Genomic DNA, 21,504 nt, shown 5'->3' with positions numbered 1-21,504 from the left:
CCCTTGGGGGCCTTCTAGTGCTTCACCCAGAGCTGCTTGGGGAAGGGCCCAGTAAACACCAGAGGAATCCGGAGTCTGGCACTGCTGGGGGCGTGGGAGGGAGGACGGAGGGGTGAGGGTCCTGCCTGTGGAAACAGGACTGGGTCTGTGGGGGTCGTTGGAAGGAGAACCATGTGCTGGGCTGGGCAGGCCAGGTTTCCCAGAGGGCAGGCTTCTCGGGGCTCCAGGAAATGGCAGACCACGGGGGTGCCACCAGGAGGCCACCTCTGTAGGGACACAGGCCAGTCCTGGGACACGCTCCGCTCTAGGCCTGAAGCCAGGTGGGCTGGACTGGAACCCCCCCTCCCTGCTGCGTGACCTTGGGCACATGACCTGACCTCTCTGTGCAAGCACGTCCTCACCGCATGCAGGGAAAACAAGAGCCCAGTTAAAGGGGTGCTGCCCGAGAGCAGAGCCCTCGTTCCTGCCCCGACTGGCTCAGGGCCAGGGCCTAGCATTCTGAAAGCTCTGGTGGTAGGACAGCAGTGAGAGAAGCCCCTGGAGGTCTCAAAGCAGGTGTAGGAGGTGTGCAGAGCTCAACCTGGAGCCAGAGGGCAGGTGGGCGGGGGTGGGGGGAGTGGGTGCAGGAGAGATGGGGGGGGCAGAGGGCGATGGAGGCGGGGACAGGAGAGAAGGGGAGGGGAGGGGGCAGAGGGTGATGGGGGCGGGGCAGGAGAGATGGGGGAGTGGAGGTCAGTTGGGAGGGGCTCTGGGGAGATTGGGAGGGGGTATGGGTTGAGAGAAATGGGGAGGGGTCAGGGGCCCTTGGGACTGATGCCTGTCACCCCGGAGCATCCCCGGGGTCTGTCCGGGTGGCGAGAGAGGCAGGGGGCTCCAGACCCACGTTCTGCCCCTTCAAGGGCGCGCACTAGGCCGGGGAGCTCAGTGAAGTCTGCAGCGTCTTCTCCGCTCCCACCCCGGCCCGAAGTCCCCGCGTGGGGGCTCTGGAAACCCGGTGCCCGGATGGCCGCGGGTGCGTTTCTGCGCAGCCCTCCTCTCACTGCAGACTGGGGTTGCGAGCACAAAGCGGCCACTCCCAGCCCTCCTCGGAGCCCCTGCTGCGGGGTCAGCGGCCACCTTGACCCACCCGGGGCAGAGCCCCTGCCAGGGCACCGAGCACGGTCGCGCCAGGCATCCCAGTTGCGGCGGACATGAGGCGTCCACGGCGCCACTGGGCGCTTGGTTGTCCAGTCGGCCGGGCCGAGACCCTCCGCCTCCGCCCCCTCTCAGTCTCCCGCGCGTTCCAGGCCGGAGCGGACGCAGCAGAGCCGCTGCGTCCGGGGCGGGGGCTTTAGGGTTCTCTCCCGGGGAGGGCCGGCCGCGACGCTTGGGCTCCCCGCTGGACGCTTAACGGTCCGCGGGGGACAGGCTGGTAGAGGGTGGTCTTTCCGGAACGCCTCGCGGGGGAAGAAGACGAGGGGCTAGTGATTTCCCAACTGCGGAGCGGGGCGGGGCTGATGGAGTTAACCAGGCGCGTGCGGGCCGCCGGGGGTCCCTGGGTGCGCGGTCCTCATCCAGGCAGGCGGTGGGGCGCCAGGACTGGGGACGGGGGTGGAGGTCAGTGTGTCGTGCTCCGAAAACCAGCCGGCACCAGGATCCCCCAGTCGTACGCAGTGACTACGGGCCCCCACCCCTGGCTCGGGCTCGTCCCCAGCCCCGGGGAGGACGAGGGAAACTTTACCCCGGCGCCGGCCGAGCGCAACCTCCGCGCCCCCTCCCGGCTGGCGGTCTGCCCCCCGCCCGACCCGCCCTCCTCCCTTCACGTCCTCGCCCGCTTTCCCCTCCTCCCCTCTTCCCCTCCTCCCCTTCTCCCTCCTCCGTCTCCTCCTCGCCGGCTGGAGGCGGGCAGGTCCGGGCGGGGCCGCGCCGTGGAGCCCACAGCCCCGAGCTCCCGGCTGGGTCGCCGCCGCCGCGCCCCGCGGGAGGAGCGGCGGAACCAGGCCCAGTGGACGGAGCGGCCCGCGCGCCGCGGGAGCATGAAGTTGGGCGCGCGCGGGCCTGGGAGCGGGGGCGCGGCGGAGACGGGAGCCGCCCGCGTCTAGAGCCGGCTCGGTGCGCCATGGAGCTCGGGGGCCCCGGGGCGCCGCCGCCGCCGCTGCTGCCGCCGCTGCTGCTGCTGCTGGGGGCCGGCTTCCTACCCGGTAAGTTTCGGGGCGCTAGACGGGCCCCCTTTCGTCCAGTTCAGGGAGGATTTGGACCTCCGGAGCCAGAGGAGGGGAGGCTCCTGGCTGCGGTCCCGAGCCGCGGGTGCGCGCAACGGGGCAGCCGCGGAGGCTCCCCCACCCCATACGCAAAGGCTGTCCTGCGGTGCGGACTGAGCGGGGCAAGGAAGGAGTTAACTCGCCTGCGAATGCGGGACCGGGGTTTGGGAAGGGGTGGGGGTGGGGGGCTGCTGTTTTGGGAGCTGGACCCAGAAGCTCCAACTTGGGTAGAGAGAGGCGGGGCCCACCTATCTCTGTCTTTATCCACCGGCCAAATTTCCCTGCAGACACCCCCGCGCCTGCTTCTGGTTTGGGGGAGCAGAGGGGTGACTTCCGCCCTTGGCCGTGCCCCATCTACACCTTTTCTGCTCCCCCAGACTCACTGGGACAGGAGAAGTCTTAACCCCCTCGACCTCCCCTCCCCCACCCCCTGGGCGGCCACCCAGCTGTTCATAGGTTGGGGAGGGAATTGCAGCCCCTGGCCTCCCGGGTGGGGAGTGGGCTAACCCTTCCCGGTGAAACCCGCCAGGAAGAATAAGGTTGGGGGGGGGGGTCTGTGGACTCAGAGTGAAGGGTCCCTGAGAGGAGAGGTCTAAGACTGACCCCAGGGTGCTGTGAATCCTCTCGCAACATTCGGTCTAGGACATACAGGCGAGCAGGACTGAGCTGCATGCAGGCAGCGGGCCCCTTGTTCCCTCCCCAAGTCCCCTTATGATACAGTGAGCCCAGTGCAGGGGCGTAGGGGAGACAGAGGCCCTCGACCCACAGACTGCTCGATGGGGCGGGGCGGGATCCGAGCGGCCCCTCCTCAGTAAGCAGAGCGTGCGTTTGGCAGGGGGTCACCCTTGACTCATGGAAGGCCTGGAAGGCCGTCTGTCCACGGCCCCAGGGTGCTGGAGTCAGCAGGGTCTGGTGAGAACTCAGGGCGCTGGCAGCCGTGGGGAGCCAGCTCTCCATCCCCAGGACAGCCTACGCGGCTGTCCTGCTGTCCCGGAGCTGTCCTGCTGTCCCGGAGTTCTTCGGGTTACCTTCACCTTGTGCGTTGAGGCGAGGTTTCTGGAGCTCAGTGGGTGTTGGAGACAAAGCCTCCGCAGCCAGCTCTTACCCTTTGTTTTTGTTTGGGGTTCAGTGCCTGAGGGGTCTGGGAAGGCTTCCCTGAGAAAGCTACACTTCGACCCAGAGGGTAGGAGAGAAACCGAGGCCAGAAGTGGGGCTGGATGTGCAAATGTCCTGAGGTGGCTGGAACTGGAGGAGACCAGGACCTGGTGGGAGGCCTGAGGGGGCAGCCTGGAGGACTGCGCCCTCCGCTCCTGAGCCGCACAGCTTCCTGTCCCCACAGCAAGCAGCCCGGTGGAGGCGCGGGCCCACGCTGAGGAGCGGCTGCTGAAGACCCTCTTCTCCGGCTACAACAAGTGGTCCCGGCCCGTGGCCAACATCTCGGATGTGGTTCTGGTCCACTTCGGGCTGTCCATCGCCCAGCTCATTGATGTGGTAGGTGCCCAGGGTGGGGAGCGGGGAGCTCTGAGCCTTGGCCCATGACACACACAGCCTCAGAGGCTCCTACTGGAGGGAGCAGGCCCCATCGGGGGGCAGGCTGCAGAGCTGGGGGAGCCTGGAGGGGTGGGGAGGCTGCCATCGGCCCTCCCAGAGCCCAGAGGACAGGGAGGCCGCCCCCGTGGGAAAACCCAGATGCCAGATTTTCACCAGGTGAGGGTTGTCTCCTTCAGGAGCAAAGAGCCGAAAATGCCTCTGTGGGGTCCCAAGACCCTTGGAGTCCCAGCTTTGGCCGGGCCAGGAGGGGCCTCGGGAGCTTGGTTCATGCCTGTGAGGAGGTCCCAGGCCTGCTGGGTGGGGGAGGGCCCAAGTCGTCCACACTAGGGTCCAGTCAGCCCTGGTGGCTGGGAGGGAGGTGGAATTCATCCGACTGTGGGGGGCTGTAGATCTCTCCAAATGCCCACCTCGCTCCCCTGCCAGGATCCCAGGCTTGAGTCTGCTTTAGGAGTGGGGGAGCTGCCCGGGATGGGGTGTGGGGGCCCAGATGCCAGACGCTGCTGCACACAGCCACTGCCCGTGACCCCCGGAGTTTCCCCCTGTGAAATGTGCTGTCAGGTCCGAGGGAAAGCTTCGGGGGAGCTTTGGGAGGTGGGAGGGACATATGTGCATGGGGGCACTGGTCAGTCTCCTCTGTCCTCGGTCACCTTCAGGTGTCCTGGAACCGGGCCTTGGGTTGTCCCCTCAAGCACTCCCAGTGCTCCTGGAGGCTTGGGAGCAGAGGTGTGCAGTGGCAGCCCTGGGGGTCTGCAGGGGTCCGCATCAGCACACTGTCTGGCCTTCCTGGGCTTCTCAGGATTGCTCACTGCCGGACATGCCCGCACGACCCATTGGCCCAGGAGGCTGAGGCTGGGAGCACATAGGCTCTGGTGCCATGATGAGGGCCATGCCCAAGGCCCTGGGGCCACAGCGGGTGGGGGAGAGAGGCTCCCAGGCTCAGCATTTGGCCCCGGACACGCCTGCACACACGTATGTGCAGACGAGGGCCCCTGCTGATGTCCTGGGTAGTGGTCTGAGGTTGGTAGCCATGTGTCTGGGCAGAAGGAGCCGCGTGCCCGGTCTGCGCTCTGCCCTTCCCTCTCCGGGGCTCACTGTCGGGGGGCGTGTTCCCATGTGTGAGCTCACACAGGCAGGGGAGCCCGAGGCGTCCTGGGGCTTCCTGGGCCCTGCCCCTCAAAGCTCATTCTGAGCCTGGGGAGGCAGGGGTGGGGTTGGAGGGGGCAGGGAAAGGCTGTGGCCGGCAGGGGTGTGGTGGGCAAGCAACATGGGGCAGGACTGAGTCGCGGAGGTCACTGTGTGTCCAGCACCAGCCGCAGGGCCAGCTCAGGTCATGTTTACTCCTTGGCATCCTTTGGGGGTTGGCCCGCCCTCAGTGGCCAGGGGAGAGCAGGACCAAGGGCAGTGCCTGGCGGCGGCGAGAAGCCTGGTTCCCTCTCCCTGAATTAGCCGATGGGCAGCTCGTCTCCTGGGGGAGGCAGGAGGGGAGGTGCCCAGGCCTGTGCCTTTGGGGCACGAACGCCTCCCTGACCCAGTGTTGGCACAGGGTCCCCCCTGCTCGAGGACCCCGTGGATGTCTTTGGCTTCAGTGGGTTTTGCCAATGGCCTGTGTGTTCCTGGTCCGGGGTGGCTGAGGGGAAAGGCTAGGCCACGTCGGGGTCAGACCCTACCCCCAGCCCTGTCTAGCTCCCCTCTCCTCAGGGGCAGGGCCCCGCCTGCTGGACCCCACGGGCAGCCTGCACTCTGAGGAAGCCTTCCCGTCCGTGGCTCAGGGCTCCTCCCCAAACCGTAGGCAAAGCGTGCACGGAGGCGTGCCCCCTCTCAAGACGGTGCCGGGGAGCTGGGCTGTGGCTGTGGCTCCCAGAGGCTGGTGGGATGTGAGGACGCTGGGTCTTCCTGTCCCCACAGACCCCTGTGTCCCCGCCTGGAATGTGGTGCCCTTCTCCAAAAGGCTCCAGCACGTCCTGCCGGCTGACTGCCCAGGGGACCTGTCTGTTTGGGTTCCCAGGGGAAATGTCAGCTGGCCTGTCCTCGTGAACCAGTAGGGGAGAAAGGAGGTGGGGTGGGGCTGGGGATGGTGGCTGGAAAGGGCTTCACGGGGTGCATGGTCCAGCCTCCTCACCGGACAGGTGAACATACAGTGACCTTGGGATGGAACCAGCTAGGTCTCCTGCTCCCACCTCCCCTGTTCCAGCCCCTTACCTGTCCATCTCAAGGTGCTGAGACCCTGGTCCTAAAAGGGCAGTCAGTCCCCAGCCTAGGGAGTGAGTGGGACCTTGTGCATACCTGCGCAAGCCTGTGGACAGGTTGCTGTGACCAGCCGGGAGGGTCGACGCAGGTTGGCGGGGGACCCGGGAGGAGGTTCTCCTCTAGCAGCCTGGGAGCCCCCGGACATCCCACACACCTGGCGCTGGCCACCTGCCAAGTCAGACCAGCTTTGTCCCCAGGCTCCTTCAGGAGAGGTTCAGGGGCCATGTCCCCATCTAATACCCTCAGGCTGACCACCCTGGCCTTGGTTGCCTCTGGGGATGAGGTCCTCTCTCCTCCCTGAGGTTACCTGCTCCCCATGTCCATCTCAGGCCTGTCTTCGTGGGCAAGGGAACTCAGGGCCAAGAGAGAGCCAGGGAGAGACACATACATGCGCACACACATGTTCAAACACAAGTCTGTCCCCCAGGAGGTCATAGCTGTCCTTCTCCTTTGTGTCCTAGGATGAGAAGAACCAGATGATGACAACCAATGTGTGGGTGAAGCAGGTGAGTGAGAGGGGAGTCCGCCACCCCTGGGTCCTCCCCCTGCTGCGTGCCCTCCTCGCCCTCACTCACCGGCTGTGGCTTCCTCCTCCCTTCCTGGCCCAGGAATGGCATGACTATAAGCTGCGTTGGGACCCCGCGGACTACGAGAATGTCACCTCCATCCGCATTCCCTCTGAGCTCATCTGGCGGCCGGACATTGTCCTCTACAACAAGTGAGCCCCGGGTGGTCAGCGGGCAGGGGCGGCGGGCACCTGTGTCCAGGTGTGAGTGACCCAGGGGGTCCGGACGTGAGCAGGAGGTAGGGGCCTGTGTGTGCCTGTCCTTGGGAGCCAGTGCTGAAGCCTCTGGGAGGCAGAGGAGGGAACAGAGGCGGGGGCGGAGGGTCCAGGGTGTGAGCAAAGCGGGGGACAGGGGCCCCGGGTGCAGCGTGGGTCTGTCCCCACTTGGACCAGCCAGCCCCGTGCAGGCATCAGTCCCTCTCCCCCCAGGGGCAAGGGGACCTGGGCCTAGAGCAGCTCTTGTGTTTTCGGGATCAGCCCCTGACTGGGCAGGAAGCCCCCAGACTCTTCGCCCCATTCCTGCCCCATTCCTGCCCGCTGCCCTTGGCCCTTTCGTGCCTCTGCTCCTGGGCGCTCGGCCCCTCCCCAGCCCCGATGCCATCACAGTCCCGAGCCAGCAGCCTCTGGGGCCGGACACCGCCCTAGATCTGCTCATGGACACCATCACTGTGCTGGAAGCCAGTGTTTGCAAGGCTTGGCGGTGGCAGAGATCAGGGTCCCAGCGTCCTTAGCCGGGACCCTTGCTGGGGGCTCCTGAGCCCAGGGCAGCCTGACATCCTCCTGTGTCCCCACGTCACTGCCGGGTCCCAGCTGGGCAGCGGATTCCCAGTCTTAGGCTCAGCCGTGCTGCAGCTCCCACAGTATTTACAGATGAAGTGAAGGGAAGCACTTAGCTCCCTGCGGACCCCTGCCCTCCCCACTGCCAGACCCCGATGGGCTCTGGTACAAAGCCCCTTCCAGGGCCCCAGGCACTGGGCCTGACCTATAAAACGTTGCTATTTGATTAAGGACGATTGGGCTCCTCTTCCAACTTAATTGATTCCAGTAATGGCAGCGGGAAGAGCTTGACGGTGTTCAGGGATGCATTAGGGGGGGGTCGACTCCGTGAGCGGGAACCGGTGCTGCTGCTCTGCCCGCGGGGCAGGATCCCTGCTCTCCACAGCCAGCCCCAACTGAGCCACCAGCCTGGGGTTCCCTGGCCGCCCTGGCCTTCCTGGGGTCCGCACCCGGCTCCCCATGACCCCACCGAGCTCGTGTCCGGGGCTGTTTGATTCAGAGAACGTGTTGTCCGCTTCCTGGGACCCAGGGGAGCGTTCGTGTTGTGGGGACAGCTCTGTCCTCCCTGGGCAGGATGGTGCCAGCTGAAAAGCAGCTCTGGGGATTGCTGTGCAGACCCCCTAGGACTGCGGCCCGGGAGATCGGGGCCGCTGCCTTAAAGTCTCTCCTCTCTCCTCTTCCAGGTCCCAGGGGAGGGGAGGAGGACCCCGGCCTCTCTGTGGGGCTGTGGTTGGCATAGAGGCTCTTTCAGGATGGGGCCGCGGGGTGGCTGATGCTGGCCAGGGCGGTGTGCCCTGGAGTGGGCAGGTGGTCCGCCTGGGCTACTGGGCGAGGGCGGAGATGGGGGGCAGCTTTTCTGATAGCTTTGGGGAGCCCTGCCTGGGAGGCTGTGTTGTCCACTTGGGGGCTTCTCCATGGTGGCATTTGGAGCGGAGGCCTCTCCCCCACACGGATGGGGATTCATGGGGCCCGCTGCTCTGCTCTGCTGGGGCCACAGTGCCATGGGGCGAGGCCAGAGCGTGCTCACCATCTGACTGTTGGGTCCCAACATCCGTCCGGAGCCCCGTGGCTTCCTGGAGGTGGGACATGGGGTGGGATGTGGGGCAGTGCTTCCTCTCCCCTGCACGGGGCTGTGCCCTTCACAGCTGGGGGACCCGAGGCCGGGTTAGGGGAGGAGTTGGGACCCTGCTCAGCTGCCTTCTGAGAGTCTCTGCCTCCTCGAGACCTGGGCCGTGGAAGTGAGAGTCTGCCCACGGGGACCGCGTCTGCCCGCAGGTCCAGACCCTATGTCCCAAGGGGGACGTCCTCCTGGGGGGGCTCTGGGATCTGAGCCAGATCTGCGCCGGGCAAGGACACAGCAGCCCCCAGGCTGGGGGCACGGGGTGGGGTTGTGCCCAGCCATGCGGGGCCGTGGGCTGTGCACCGGGAGAAGACTTGGACCCTGTTTGTGAGCATCAAAACCCCGAGGTCTGACACACATTCCCAGCCCTGGGGCTGCTTTCCGTGAACTTCTGGAACATTCCCTGCACTTCCTGGGGGGTCAGGACCACCCGGGCTCCTGCGGCTGACCAGAGCCTCAAACCTGCCTGCAGAGTGTTTCTGAGCCGTGTTTGCATGTGTGCTTGGCGCCTCCGAGGACAGGGCTCTGGGCTGTAGATCGAGGTTGCTGAGGGAGGACAGCCCGGGCCACCCTGACTTTGAGGCCAGGGGCTCCTCATTCTTTCACCTGCCGGCCATGGACAGGTGCCAACACTCTTGAGGCTGAGGGCAAGGCTGGAGGACAGATGGCCAGGGGTGGGCCCTGTCCCCTCCTGCTCAGGCGGCCTGGGGTCCTCACCTGGGCAGGAAGGGGCATTCGTGCCTATGAGTTGGGGTAACGGAGAGAAAGCACTAACGTGCTCAGTGGTATTGGCACACCCCGTTCTTGGCAGGAGACAGTGGCTGGGCAGGCCCTCACCCCGTTTGGCCTGTCCCCCAGGGTCACCTGCAGGGGACTCGGCTTGGTCCCAGGAGGCCTTGCAGAGTTTCGTGGTGTGGTGCCTGGCAGCCAGTGTCACGCCCGTGCCCTTGTCCTTAGGGTGAGGACGGCCAGGTGTGCAGTGATGGACCCAGTGGGGGCTGCTTGGCCCTCAGTTCGCCTGTGTGCGGATCTGTGCAGGGTTTGAGTGGGAGCTGGGACCGTCCGTCCCCTCCGCCCTCTGCTATGGGCCCAGGGGCAGGAGAGTGTGGGCCTCTGTTCTTTAGGATCAGGCCCCACTTGCCTTCACACCACAGAGAGGAGCTCTCTGACCTGGGACCCCTGCAGGGACATGATCCCCTCTAGGCGGCCCGCTCACTCCCAGCACGGACGGCACACAGCTGCAGGACCGAGACGGACCTGGTGCCCCTCTCCCTGGTGCTGGCAGGTGCAGAACCCTAGTCCCTGCCGTACCCGCCGGGTGATGGCCATCGTCACCAAGAAGCATGCGTGTCAGGCCCGGCGTGGGCCGCTCCGAGGTCCTCCCAGCCACACGTCCCGCAGGGTAGGCGCCCTAAGCTAAGGCAGATGAGTGATGTGCCCGGTGCCCGGCCGGGCCGCCTGCCCCTCTCTGCTCACCCGTGAGGCCAGACGCGCCGGAGCGCCGGGTCGCGGTTCTGGTGGATCTCACGCCCCTCTCTCCCCGCACAGTGCGGATGGGGACTTCGCGATCACCCACCTGACCAAGGCCCACCTCTTCCACGACGGGCGGGTCCAGTGGACGCCCCCCGCCATCTACAAGAGCTCGTGCAGCATCGACGTCACCTTCTTCCCGTTCGACCAGCAGAACTGCACCATGAAGTTCGGCTCCTGGACGTACGACAAGGCCAAGATCGACCTGGTGAGCATGCACAGCCGTGTGGACCAGCTGGACCTGTGGGAGAGCGGCGAGTGGGTCATCGTGGACGCGGTGGGCACCTACAACACGCGCAAGTACGAGTGCTGCGCGGAGGTGTACCCCGACATCACCTATGCCTTTGTCATCCGCCGCCTGCCACTCTTCTACACCATCAACCTCATCGTGCCCTGCCTGCTCATCTCCTGCCTCACCGTGCTGGTCTTCTACCTGCCATCCGAGTGTGGTGAGAAGATCACGCTCTGCATCTCCGTGCTGCTGTCGCTCACCGTGTTTCTCCTGCTCATCACCGAGATCATCCCGTCCACCTCGCTGGTCATCCCGCTCATTGGCGAGTACCTACTGTTCACGATGGTCTTCGTCACGCTGTCCATCGTCATCACCGTCTTCGTGCTCAACGTGCACCACCGCTCCCCGCGCACGCACACCATGCCCACCTGGGTGCGCCGGGTCTTCCTGGACGTGGTGCCCCGCCTGCTGCTCATGAAGCGGCCGTCCGTGGTCAAGGACAACTGCAGGCGGCTCATCGAGTCCATGCACAAGGTGGCCAGCCCCCCCGGCTTCTGGCCCGAGCCCGAGGGGGAGCCCGGCGTCATGGGCGGAGAGCGGAGCCGGGGCCCCTCGCGCTCCGCGTCCTTCCGCAGCCCCCGGGACGAGCCGGCCGAGCCCCAGCCGACCTGCACGTCGCCCTCAGACCGGGTCCCTGCGCCGCAGCCCTCGGAGGCTGACCCCGGGAGCCCCTGTCCCTCGCCCAACTCCTGCCACCCACCCGCCAGCACCCGGGCCCCGGGGCTCACCGAAGCCCGGTCCCTGAGCGTCCAGCACGTGTCCAGCGCGGCTGAAAGGGTAGAGGGCGGCGTTCGATGCCGGTCTTGGAGCATCCAGGGCTGTGCTCCCCAAGACGAGGCTGCCTCCCCGGCCGGGGGCCCCATGACCAGCTCCCCCGCCTTCCCGAAGGCCAGCACCGCCGAGCTCCCGCCCCCAGACCAGCCGTCTCCGTGCAGGTGCAGGTGCAGGAAGGAGCCGTCCCCAAATGCCGTGCACAAAGCCTGTGGCACCCGAGTGCCGGTCCGGCACCTGCCCCTGTCTCCGGCCCTGACGCGGGCGGTGGAGGGCGTCCAGTACATTGCTGACCATCTGAAAGCCGAGGACACGGACTTCTCGGTGAGTTTCTGCCCGCGGCTGGGCACGCTCTGGCCACCCCCTTCCCTCCGCGGAGGACGGAGTAGCTGATGAAAAATCCAGAACCCAGGCCCCAGACCTGGGCCGCTGAGCTCCGCGGGGCACGCAGCCCCGTCCCACCCCCGCGCTCTCTGCCCGAGCGCCTGGTTCTGGCAGGCGGCCCGAGTGGCGAGTGAGAGCGTACCACAGGGGTGTCCTCTGTGTCGTCTGGGAGGCAGGAGCCCACAGGCGGCAGGGAGGCCTTGCCCGAGAAGTCTGGGCCCTACTGCTGGCCCCTGGGAAGGCCCAGGAGTGGGGCCAGGAGTGGGCCTCTGGCGGGGGGCCTGGGGGGCGCTGGGCCCCGGTGCAGGAGCGGAAGGGTAGTAAGAGGGACTGAAAGGAGGCCTGATGGGGAGGGGAGGGTTGGGGTTTGGGGCACAGCCCTGCATCTGTCAAGCAGGGAGAAGGAACAGGGAGTGGTGGGTGTCTGGGCAGTAATGCTTGCCTAGCCTCAGGGACCTGGGACCCGGGAGCCGGTCCTCCTGTGGGGGCTTCTCAGTCACCAGCAGGGATCAAAGGAGCCCGGACAGTGTCCCCAATCTCCCTGCTGAGTGTTAGTCCTAAAGGCTGAGACAGGAGCTCCTGTTCTTCCCGGTTCCTGGAGGAAAGGTCACCAGACAGTGGGCAGAGGGCCCGGGGACTGCCTGCCACTAAGGGAATGTCTTCCTTCCTTCTGCTGATGTTTGCTTGCCGATCACGGGGTTGTGGTGGGGATGGGGGCCCCGAGGGCCAGGATTCCCAGTGCAGACTTGGCGGACACTCAGGTCCCCATGGAGCCAGGAGGGAGGGAGGGGCGTCTATCAGGGTCCAGGCTGACGGGGGACCCTCAGGTCAGAGCACGGGCAGAAGTGGGGGTGGGGGCTGTCTGCCCTCCTCAGTCTGCGGGGCCATCTCTTGCTGGCAGCCTGGGCCTGGCAGCTGTCCTGTGGCATTGACCTTGCCCTTGCCTGCTGTGTCCTGCCCGGTGATGCCCACTGCTGCTGCTGCTGTGGACACGGCTCCTCCTCGTCCCTGCCTGCACCTCGGGTCATGGCCCCTGATTACGTGGGGGGACACGTGTGGCCCCAGGACCACTGGGCCTGTGGCTGAGCGAGCCCTGGACGGGAAGGGGGCCCTGGGCCCGTGCAACACACCCCTGAGAGTAGGACCCCCTGTGGAATCTCAGGCTGGGAAGCCATTCGGGAGGTTTCCGGAAGCTTCTGCCTGGGAGACCCTGCTCCTGGGACACCATTTAGCCACAGCAGACGGGTCCCTGATTCGACATGTAGGTCTGAGGCCCGCTGAGGAGGGACAAATGCCCTTAGGGGTGTGCAGAGTCCTGATGGGCTCTGGTGGCCGTGCGCACCTGTCCGGTGGGGTGCCAGCCCCACGCTTGTCTGCATGGCGTGATGGACCACCGCGACCTGGTTCTGGCTTCGGAGTGACGCCAGGCTCTGGGGGGCCCAGCTGCCTTGACGCGGGTGGACCTTGGATGCTCTGGGCGGCTTTGTCCACGAGGCCTTTCATCCTCAGGATGGGGGACGCGCCCAGGGGGATCAAAGACGAAGCGGGGAAAGAGGCCGCGGGCCACTGCTCAGCCTTCCTGGAACGAAGGGTCCTGGAGGGACTTTTTATTTATAAGTGACCTTGTTCGCTCCCCAGTTTCGGTTTGGTTTAAAACCGTTTAAAACCATCAGGGTGCCTCTGAGTACTTGGGAAATCAGAGCAGAGAATGGCAGTGGAAAGCCCTCTGTACCCTTGACACCCCCACCCGGGCGCGCTGGGCTTGCCCCCGCCTCGGCCGTCCTGCCTCGGTGCCCGGCTGGCCAGAGCCTGGGGCCACACCCTTTCCTGTCCCTCAGACATGGACGGGCTGCCCACCCAGAACGAGCTAGTGGCCACAGCCTCCACGCCGAGCCTGTGCCCTGGGGGTGGCAGAGGAGTGGGGTGGGGAGATGGGACGGCAGTGTGGCCGGCCTGGGCTGGGAGCTGGGATGCGTTACTGAAGCTGTCCCCTGCTGCCCTGTCCCGTGGGGTCCCCATCTACATGTGGATGGACCCAATGCCTTTCTTCAGGCGGGTGAGCACAGGGGACATGGGCCCCGCCCGCCCTCTGGCCTTGGGGTGCAGGCCCCCACCTCCAGCCGGGACCTCTTCCGCACCCCTGCCGAGGGGCCCTGTGCTCCTGGCAGCTCTGCCACTTGGAGTCAGCCCTCTGCGCCCGGGTCTGTGGCTGCCTTGAGGGGCTTCAAGGACAGAGCTAAGAGATCCCGCTGACCCAGGACGGCAGCTGGCCTGTGAGATCTGGCCCTGGGGCAGGGTGGGCAGGAGCAGAGGGCAGTGGGGCCTCAGCCGTCGCTGCCTGGGTGCCGTCCGCTGTGACGTCCCCTCCAGGATGGTCCTGGCCCTGAATAGCCGAGGGGTGGCCGCCCCGTCTGGGCCCTCAGTCCTCACCTGCATGAGGGTATGTTTGACGGCCCGTGTCACCCAGCTTAGTGAAGCGAGAGCGGACGTCCCTGGGAAGCAGCCCAGAACCCCTGTCCCCACAGTCCCTCTCCGTTTCCCCCTCCCTGGCACTGGGGGTCCTTGCAAGCCTCTCGCGGTAGCTTTGCTGCTGCCCCACCCTTAGAGGGTGTTGACCCTGGGGCAGCGCTCAGAGGTCACGTGTCTGAGCCCCTCCTGCCGGGCACCTTGGGGCAGGTGGTCACCTCGCATGGCGGCCTTGGCATCGAGGGGGTCACGAAGAACCTGCCCCAGGAAGCTTCATGTTCTGGAAGGTGTTCGTGGCCTGGAGGCCCAAGGGCAGTGGGCCAGGCGTGAGCACGCATGTCTGTGTTTGCAGGTGAAGGAGGACTGGAAGTACGTGGCCATGGTCATCGACCGCATCTTCCTCTGGGTGTTCATCATCGTCTGCTTGCTGGGCACCGCGGGCCTCTTCCTGCCACCCTGGCTGGCCGGCATGATCTAGCAGGGAGGGCCCTGGCACCTGCGGGATGCCCACGACACCCCTGGGCCTCTCGCCGGGGCCTGTGCCTGGCCGTCCGAGGGACTCCTACATTCTCCTGCCATTTGCCAAATCGTCCCCGTGTTTTCTGTCGACTGCAAGATGGCCTTGGGAAGGGCCGCCGCCTCTGGGGGAGCTGGTACTGACAGGGTCGTGCTGAGACGTCCAGGGGGGCAGCCAGGCCAGAAAGGACAGCGGGTAAATGCCTGTTCTCGCCTGGAGGGCAGGGTCACCGTCCGCGTCTTATTAAAGTTTATCTGGAGCGTGGTGACACATCGGCTTCCTGCCAGGACATGCGTCTGACCACTCAGGAGGAGGCCTGGTGGTCCCACCCATCCCAGGGCCATGACCTCCGGCCCCGCTCAGCCCCGCATGCCCCTCGTCCCTGTGGGATCGTGGAGGCACCCTCCGGCGGGCTGCAGACTCAACGCTCACTTGCCAGGGTGGGCCCAAGCGGGAATTTTCTTGTTTCGTTTTCTTCTGGGTAAATTCATGTTAGTGCAAGGCTTGTGCCTGAGGGCTTGAGGACGGTGTTGTGCTGGGCCTGCTGGCAGCGGAGTCCACAGACAAGTGCCCCCACGGTGAGGGCACCCTTGGCCCCAGGGAGTCTGGACGTCTGTCTTGCTGAGGTCCTGGGATGTCCTGAGTCCCAGCAGGCACTGGGAGTTCGTCTGGGCCCCGGAGCAGCACCCAGACCAGGGGCTCTGGCCCTTGTCCAGGTTCTCCCTGACCTCCCGTGGGACCCCTTGGGACACCCTGTCTAAAGCACAGACGTGGTCGACATGTGAGGGGTGTCTGGGGAGGCTCAGCCAGGCTGACTCCGGGGCTCCCTGGAGTGTGGTCCCTGGGGCTGGCGTGCAGGTGGGGGACCAGCACAGCCCAGGAGGCCTGGGGCTCCGGCCTGGGGGACCTGGTGTCATCCTCTGCGAGGCAACCCTCACAGTGTCCCCGTGCTCCTGGGGGTGGTGTGGGGGTGGGCATGTGCTGCCCCCCCGGGTTCTCCCTGAATCTTCAGAGCCCCTGGGCCGCAAGCGCCAGGGAAGGGGGTAAGGACGACGTTCACAGAGGATAAGGCCCAGGAGGCTAAGGAGCCTGTGCCCCTACTGACAGTCAAAATCCCGCCTCCCCAGAGCCCTTTACTTTAGGGGTGCCGCGGGGCAGATAGGAGCTGCCCGGGTCAGGAGAGGGGAGCGCAGAGTGACCGAGTACCTGGTGGGCCTAGCCGCTGCCTGGCCCGATTGCTGGTGCCTGTCGGCAGCGACGCTGGGGTGGACGAGAGTCAGGGCAGTAGGGTGCCCTCCCCCTCCCCTGGGGCCCCCGTCTGTGACACAGGACCCCGACCAGGGCCTGGCCGGTCCCCGTGCTCAGGAGTGGGATGCAGAGACCCAGGGTCTAAGTCCAGGCTTTTGGGGCCCCATTGGGCCTGCTGTGACCTGTAGCTGCGTCCTGGGGCAGCCGTCCCTGCGTGGCGGGCAGGAGACAGATTCAGATGTAAGTGCCCAGTCTTTACGCAAGTGGGTCCAGCCGTGCTGTGGCCACGGGGAGGCCCCCGGTGCTGGCCCAGCGTGGATGCTGTTTTCCAGGTCGGGAGAGAACACCAAGCGGCTGGCGCCAAGACTCTCTCCGGTCCCATTCTTGGTTTTGGTTACTGTGCTCTAAGACGGAGAACACCACGTCAGAAGTTCCACACAGGATCCCTCAGTGCCGTGCTCCCCTCACGCCAGGCGAGCCACAGTCACGGTCTCAGATTTGCCTCCAGGACTCTGTTCCCACCGAGGCAACACTTCCACGTGACCATGTCAGTGAGGCTGACGACAAGACACCGAGGACCCAGGACCCCAGTGCGCACACGGATGCCACGGTTCCCAGGGAGCCCGCCTGGCCTGTTCTGGTGGTCGGGGGCGTGGGGGGAGCCCTATGGGGCGGGTCCCTCTTGCCACCCTCCCTGCTGGGGTGGAGGTGCTGAGTAAAAACGCTGGGGTGGCATCGCCAAGACCCATCCTGGTCTTTTATCTGCCCACGAACTGGCAACGGAGGCCACCAAGGGGCGTCCCGGTCTGCGCGAACGGAAGCATGGGGGCTTCTGGGTCCCTTGCCCATGACCTTTGCTCCCAGCCCCCGGGGGTCTGGCTCGGTGGCCGTGAGGGCCGCCTGGTCTTTGTGTGGGACATGCTCTCGTTTCCTGTCGTGTTAACCTGGTTTCTGTGGTCGGTATCTTGGGATGTTAGGACATCTTGGGGGCCTTACAGGCCTGGCGAGGGGCGGCCCCCAGAGCTAGGGAGGTCCCGGGGTGGGGGGGGGTGTTTTCCTGGAGCATGCCAGGTGTGTGCCTCCCCTCTCGATCGAAGCCAGGCCCCACCCCTGCATGCCCTGCTCTCCTCGTCCCCGAGCCACCAGTCCCTGCCCCACACACCCAGAGCCAGGCCCCAGCCATCCGCCCTGCCCTGCCCCAGAGGCCCCAGCAAGGCCATGGTCTGGGCCTTCCTCTCACCCTGTCCTGTGGCCCTGGGGGGCACAGCGTGGGAATGAAGTCACAGGTCCTCCTTTCAGTGGCACTGGCCTCTCCGTGGCCTCGCTGGGCCACCTGTGTGAGTGGAGATGGGCACGGGGCACTGTGGTCGGGCTCCTCCGATATGGGAGTCAGCTGGTGCCCAGGCCCCAAAGTCACCACGCAGCTCGGCTCCCCGCCACCAGTGGACTCATTTCCGGCGTTCCCCACCCTCGACAACACCCAGCCCAGCGGGCCACGCCGGCCATGGCCCACGGCGGCAGGCCTGCTGCTTCCACAGAGACCTTGCAACCCCCAAAGTGGAACCGGCTTCCCACCTGAGCGCCCACAGGACAAGCTCATGATGCCGGTGTGCGTTCCCCTGGCGGTAACCGTTTACCCTGACATGGTCCCGGGACCCGGTTCTTCCTAGTCCACAGTCTCCCCTTTCAGTCTGAGTAAAAACGCTGCAGCAGACGGCCCTGCATGCCCCTGACTGTGGGGCTCAGCCGGGGTTCAGCCGATGACGGCGGGGGCCCATCCCCTGCCTCCTACCGGCGCATCCGGTCATCCGTCTGTCTCCCTGGCTCACCCATCAAGCGCACAGCTTGGCCAGCCTTCCCTCGCAGACCGGCTGTGCCGCACCCTGGGCCCCCGGCCCGCGGCCGTCCGCCAGTCTCACCCGTGTGCGTGCTCTGTCCGCGTGCCGCACACAGCCGGCACCGCAGGCCCCGGTGGTTCTACAGCGTCCTGTGTGCAGTTCCCCCAGCCTTTGCTTATCCGTCCTTTGCAGCTGGGCCTCTGGGCTGTTTCCAGTGTGGGGCTGTTACACACAATTCTGCTGCGGACTTCTCCGGGTGTGTTTTGGGGTGTTTGTGCGCTTCTGTGGGAGCCACTGCCCGGAGGTGGGAAGTGTGTGCGTGCACTCCTGTCCTTTGCCTCCCGCCCCTCCATGCCCAGGCTTCCCGCCGGTGCCGCCTGCAGGGCTCTTCCCGATGCGCCTCACGGGCTGCGTGAACCGGCCGCCCCCAGTGCTCACCGCGGGTCTCTGATTTAACCCCATTGCGGGCAGTTTGATTTTTCCGTGACATGCGCTTCTTTGGGGCCCAGCGTGTGGTTGATCGTGGCCCATGGTCCATGTATCCTTTACAGGGAGGTGTGGCTGGCTGTGGGGAATGTTCCAGAAGTGCCGGCCAGGTCGGTCAGGGGCGAGGTCTGCCTGGGTGCAGCAGACCACTGGCCTTCCGTCTGTTTTCCCTCCCGATCCTGAGCAGGTATCGCTGAGAACCGCTGTGGGCTTGTTGGCTTCCGCCCTGCTGTCGCATTGGGGCTGTCGTCCTCCTGAGGACCGGCCCGGTGCCCCCTCACCTCACGCCCCCGTCCACCTCGGGCAGAGTTCTGTGTGTTGCACACCCCGTTCCCCGACAACAACATAGCCCGTCAGCTTCCTTCAGGGGTGTTTCCACCTTTAACCGCTAACCTGACTCATGTCCCTGCTGATGTGGGCGCCGTGTGGACAGTCAATGCAGCGTTGTTGTCACCCCAGTTTGCCCCCCCCGCCGTGCCCCAGGACACACCACCACGACCGCCCCTGCTACAGTGGCTCCGCGTGTTCTAGAACCTCGCGGACACAGAAGCTACTCCTTTGCGGATGGATGGCCTCCTGGGCTCGGCGTGTGGCGGCCGCCTGTCCACAGTCTGTGTGCCCTTGGCTCGTGTCCGCGGACACGCCGCTGTGTGTTTGCTCACTGCTGGACGTTTGGGTCGTTCTGCTGTGCTGGGTGGGGCCACTTTGCACACTCAGTCATGGGTCTGTGTGGACGCGGTTTCATGTCTTTGGGGCAAATAGCTAGAATTTCGGGGCCGCAGGAGGCATGCTCCTGTCTTCATAAGGAGCTGAGAAACTTGCTGGCCGGGCGCCCCGCACCCCCGCGGCACCCCCTGCGACACTTGGCTGCGGTCACACGGCTGCGAGCCGCTCCGGGGAGCTCGCGCTTCCTGTCTGCTTCTCAGGCTGCGCGGCGCTGGGCTCCCGGCTGCGTCTCGCTCAGCTGACCGTGGATAGAGTCTCTCATTACGTACCGCTTTCTTTCAGTGAGCTACTATTTCTTCCCATCTGTGACTGTATTTTTCATTTTCTTAGTGGTGTCTTGAGGAAAAGCTGTTAAGTCTGACAGAGGGTGGTTTATTACTGCCCCAGCGGCAGTTCTCACTTGCGGAGCCTTTCTGAGAAATTTGCGCATCCCGAGGCTGTATGCGCATCTGTATTTCCTCCCGGAAAGCTGTGTTCTCGTTTCTGTGTTTCAGTTTATTGTTTTAAAGATTTTATTTGCAAGAGAGAAAGAGAATGAGCACGAGAGAGTGAGCTCACCAGCAGGAGCGGCAGAGGCAGAGGGAGAAGCAGGCTCCCCGCTAAGCAGGGAGCCCCACGTGGGACTCGATCCCAGGACCCTGAGATCATGACCCGAGCTGAAGGCAGAGGCTTAACCCACTGAGCCACCCAGGCGCCCCTGGGCTTTGCCTTTCAACACAACTTGGAGAGCTCATCTTCTGATGAGTTAAACTCACTTCTATTTATTGTAATTTCTGCTACACTGGGATCTGTTTGAGCTGTTTCTCTGGTTTCTCTGTTTACTTGTTCTATCCCGTCCCAGAAAAGAAAACCTGACCTCGCTGACTAATCTTGAGGGTTATATGTTCTACTTTTTCCCTCCTGGTGGCTGCTCCCAACTTAAGACCAAGGTTTATATGTTTGAAGAGTTTAATAAATTACTGTCCTGCCACCCGCCACCAAATAAAGCAAGCGCTTTGGGCGTCTTCAGGAACCTGCCCTGCTACACACCAGCCACCGTGGAAGGATCTAGAATTGTAGTGACTTGTCCATGTGGAGGGCTTCATTATTCAGTCGGTAGCAAATCTCATTAGGCCTTCCGGTGACTGTGGGGTTTCCTGCGTATAGGATCTAATTTCAGGTCACTCTCCTGCCCCGCCCAGCTGGGATGCCAAAGAGGATCTCCTGTCCCTTTCCGAGACTCTGTGGACTCAGAGCATGTTTTTACCCATTGATGTCAGTGATGGTTCCACTGGATGTAAAATTTGAGTATTTTTTCTTCAACACTTCGGGTCATTACACTCCTGTCTTCTGACGCTGACCTGACTTCTAAGGAGTATTTCCATTGTCTTTGTCATGTTTTGCATTAAAGAATCTAAGGGTGTAGGGTTTTTGGGTTTTTTTTTTAGAGGGGAGGGGAGGGTCAGAGGGAGAGGGCGGGAGGGGGGCTGGAATCTGCAGCAGACTCCCTGCTGAGCACAGAGCCCGGCGTGGGGCTCCATCTCGAGACCCGGAGAGCATGACCTGAGCTGAAACCGACAGACGCGTAACCAGCTGAGCCCCCAGACGCCCTCTAAGCGTGTATGTTAAACGTCAATCCCATTTGGTTTTCGAGCCTGCAGTGCGAGGTCTCAGATCTCCTCTAATTCTCTGATTTCTAAAACGACGTGATTTCCGCGCTCCGCAGCCCTCGTCCTCTTGCCACCATCGTGGGACCCGCCGTGCGACACTGACACTCACATTCTCTCTTTTTCGTCCCATCTGAGCCCCGGGAGACGCCTCTCCACGGATGGTGCCGCCCGGGTTCCCGGGTGTCCAAGACCGCCCCGCCACCGGCCTCTTGTCTTGCGCCCTCGCACCGGGCTGCGCACTGCCCCTGCTTTACTGCTGCGAGTCCCGGCCCCGTGGCGCTCCTGTCCACGCTCCCCTCTCTGAAGGCGCCGTGACTCCTGGTGAACGGGGGAGAGCACACGTGTGCGTGGCGGTCTGGAGGCCGCGCTGTCGGCCCAGTTGGCCTCTCGGCCCCCCAATGCTTCATCTCCCCGACCCCGCGGCCGTGTGGCACGCGCGTGTCTGTGTCCCTGAGCGCCTGTGTGGGAAGGTGATCGTGTGCCCGCACGTGTGTGAAGGCTCTGGGTGCTACCGTGGCCTCATGTGGACACGTGCAGTCAGCCATAGCGGAGGGCGCAGGATCGCTGTCTCCAGCCCACCGACCTGGGTTGGAGGCAGCAAGCTGGGCCGCGGCAGATCAGGGCGGGCAGGGTGGGAAGCCGGTGCCCTCTCCTGCCTGGGCTCTCAAGGCCGCCCCCTCCCCTGCCTCCCGGACCGAGCAGCCCAGGGCAGGAGTCTGCATCTGCCCCCCACCCCGACAGGGTCCCCCTGGCCAAGCCTGGCCGAGCCTGGCCGAGCCTTCACACCCGGGGAGCCGGCCCCATGGCTTCTACTCACTGTGAGATGGCGGCCCCCACACTTCTGTCCCCCCTTCTGTCCTCAGAACCTGCTCTCCCCCGCCCAGACCTCTCACCCCGGGGCTCAACCTCCTGCCAGCAGCCAGCCCCGATCTCTGCCTGCCCTCATCATCTCTGTCTCAGGACCACGGAGGAGGTCCCTGAGGTCTCACCCACAGACTGTGTAAGAAGCTCAGAAGCCCCAGAAGCCTCCTAAGTCGAGGTCCAGACCTCACCCCACCATGCCCCTGGCCCTAGGCTCCGCTTTCTCTGTCCTCCCG

At 64.9% G+C, this 21,504-nt stretch overlaps 1 protein-coding gene across 1 annotated transcript; it reads left to right on the top strand.

Annotated features, from left to right (window-relative positions):
- Positions 1 to 1,928: 1,928 nt before the first annotated feature.
- Positions 1,929 to 14,908, top strand: CHRNA4 (cholinergic receptor nicotinic alpha 4 subunit). Its single transcript, XM_047747147.1, has 6 exons — positions 1,929 to 2,180; positions 3,580 to 3,731; positions 6,500 to 6,544; positions 6,647 to 6,756; positions 10,049 to 11,417; positions 14,296 to 14,908. Exons 1-6 carry the CDS (start codon positions 2,099 to 2,101, stop codon positions 14,419 to 14,421), a joined length of 1,884 nt encoding a protein of 627 aa, XP_047603103.1. The 5' UTR covers positions 1,929 to 2,098; the 3' UTR covers positions 14,422 to 14,908.
- Positions 14,909 to 21,504: the final 6,596 nt, after the last annotated feature.

This window comes from Lutra lutra, chromosome 9 (assembly GCF_902655055.1).
Source record: "Lutra lutra chromosome 9, mLutLut1.2, whole genome shotgun sequence".
Classification (NCBI taxonomy): domain Eukaryota; kingdom Metazoa; phylum Chordata; class Mammalia; order Carnivora; family Mustelidae; genus Lutra; species Lutra lutra.
Note: the sequence above shows the minus strand (reverse complement) of the source record. Positions and strands in the feature narration are given on the sequence as shown.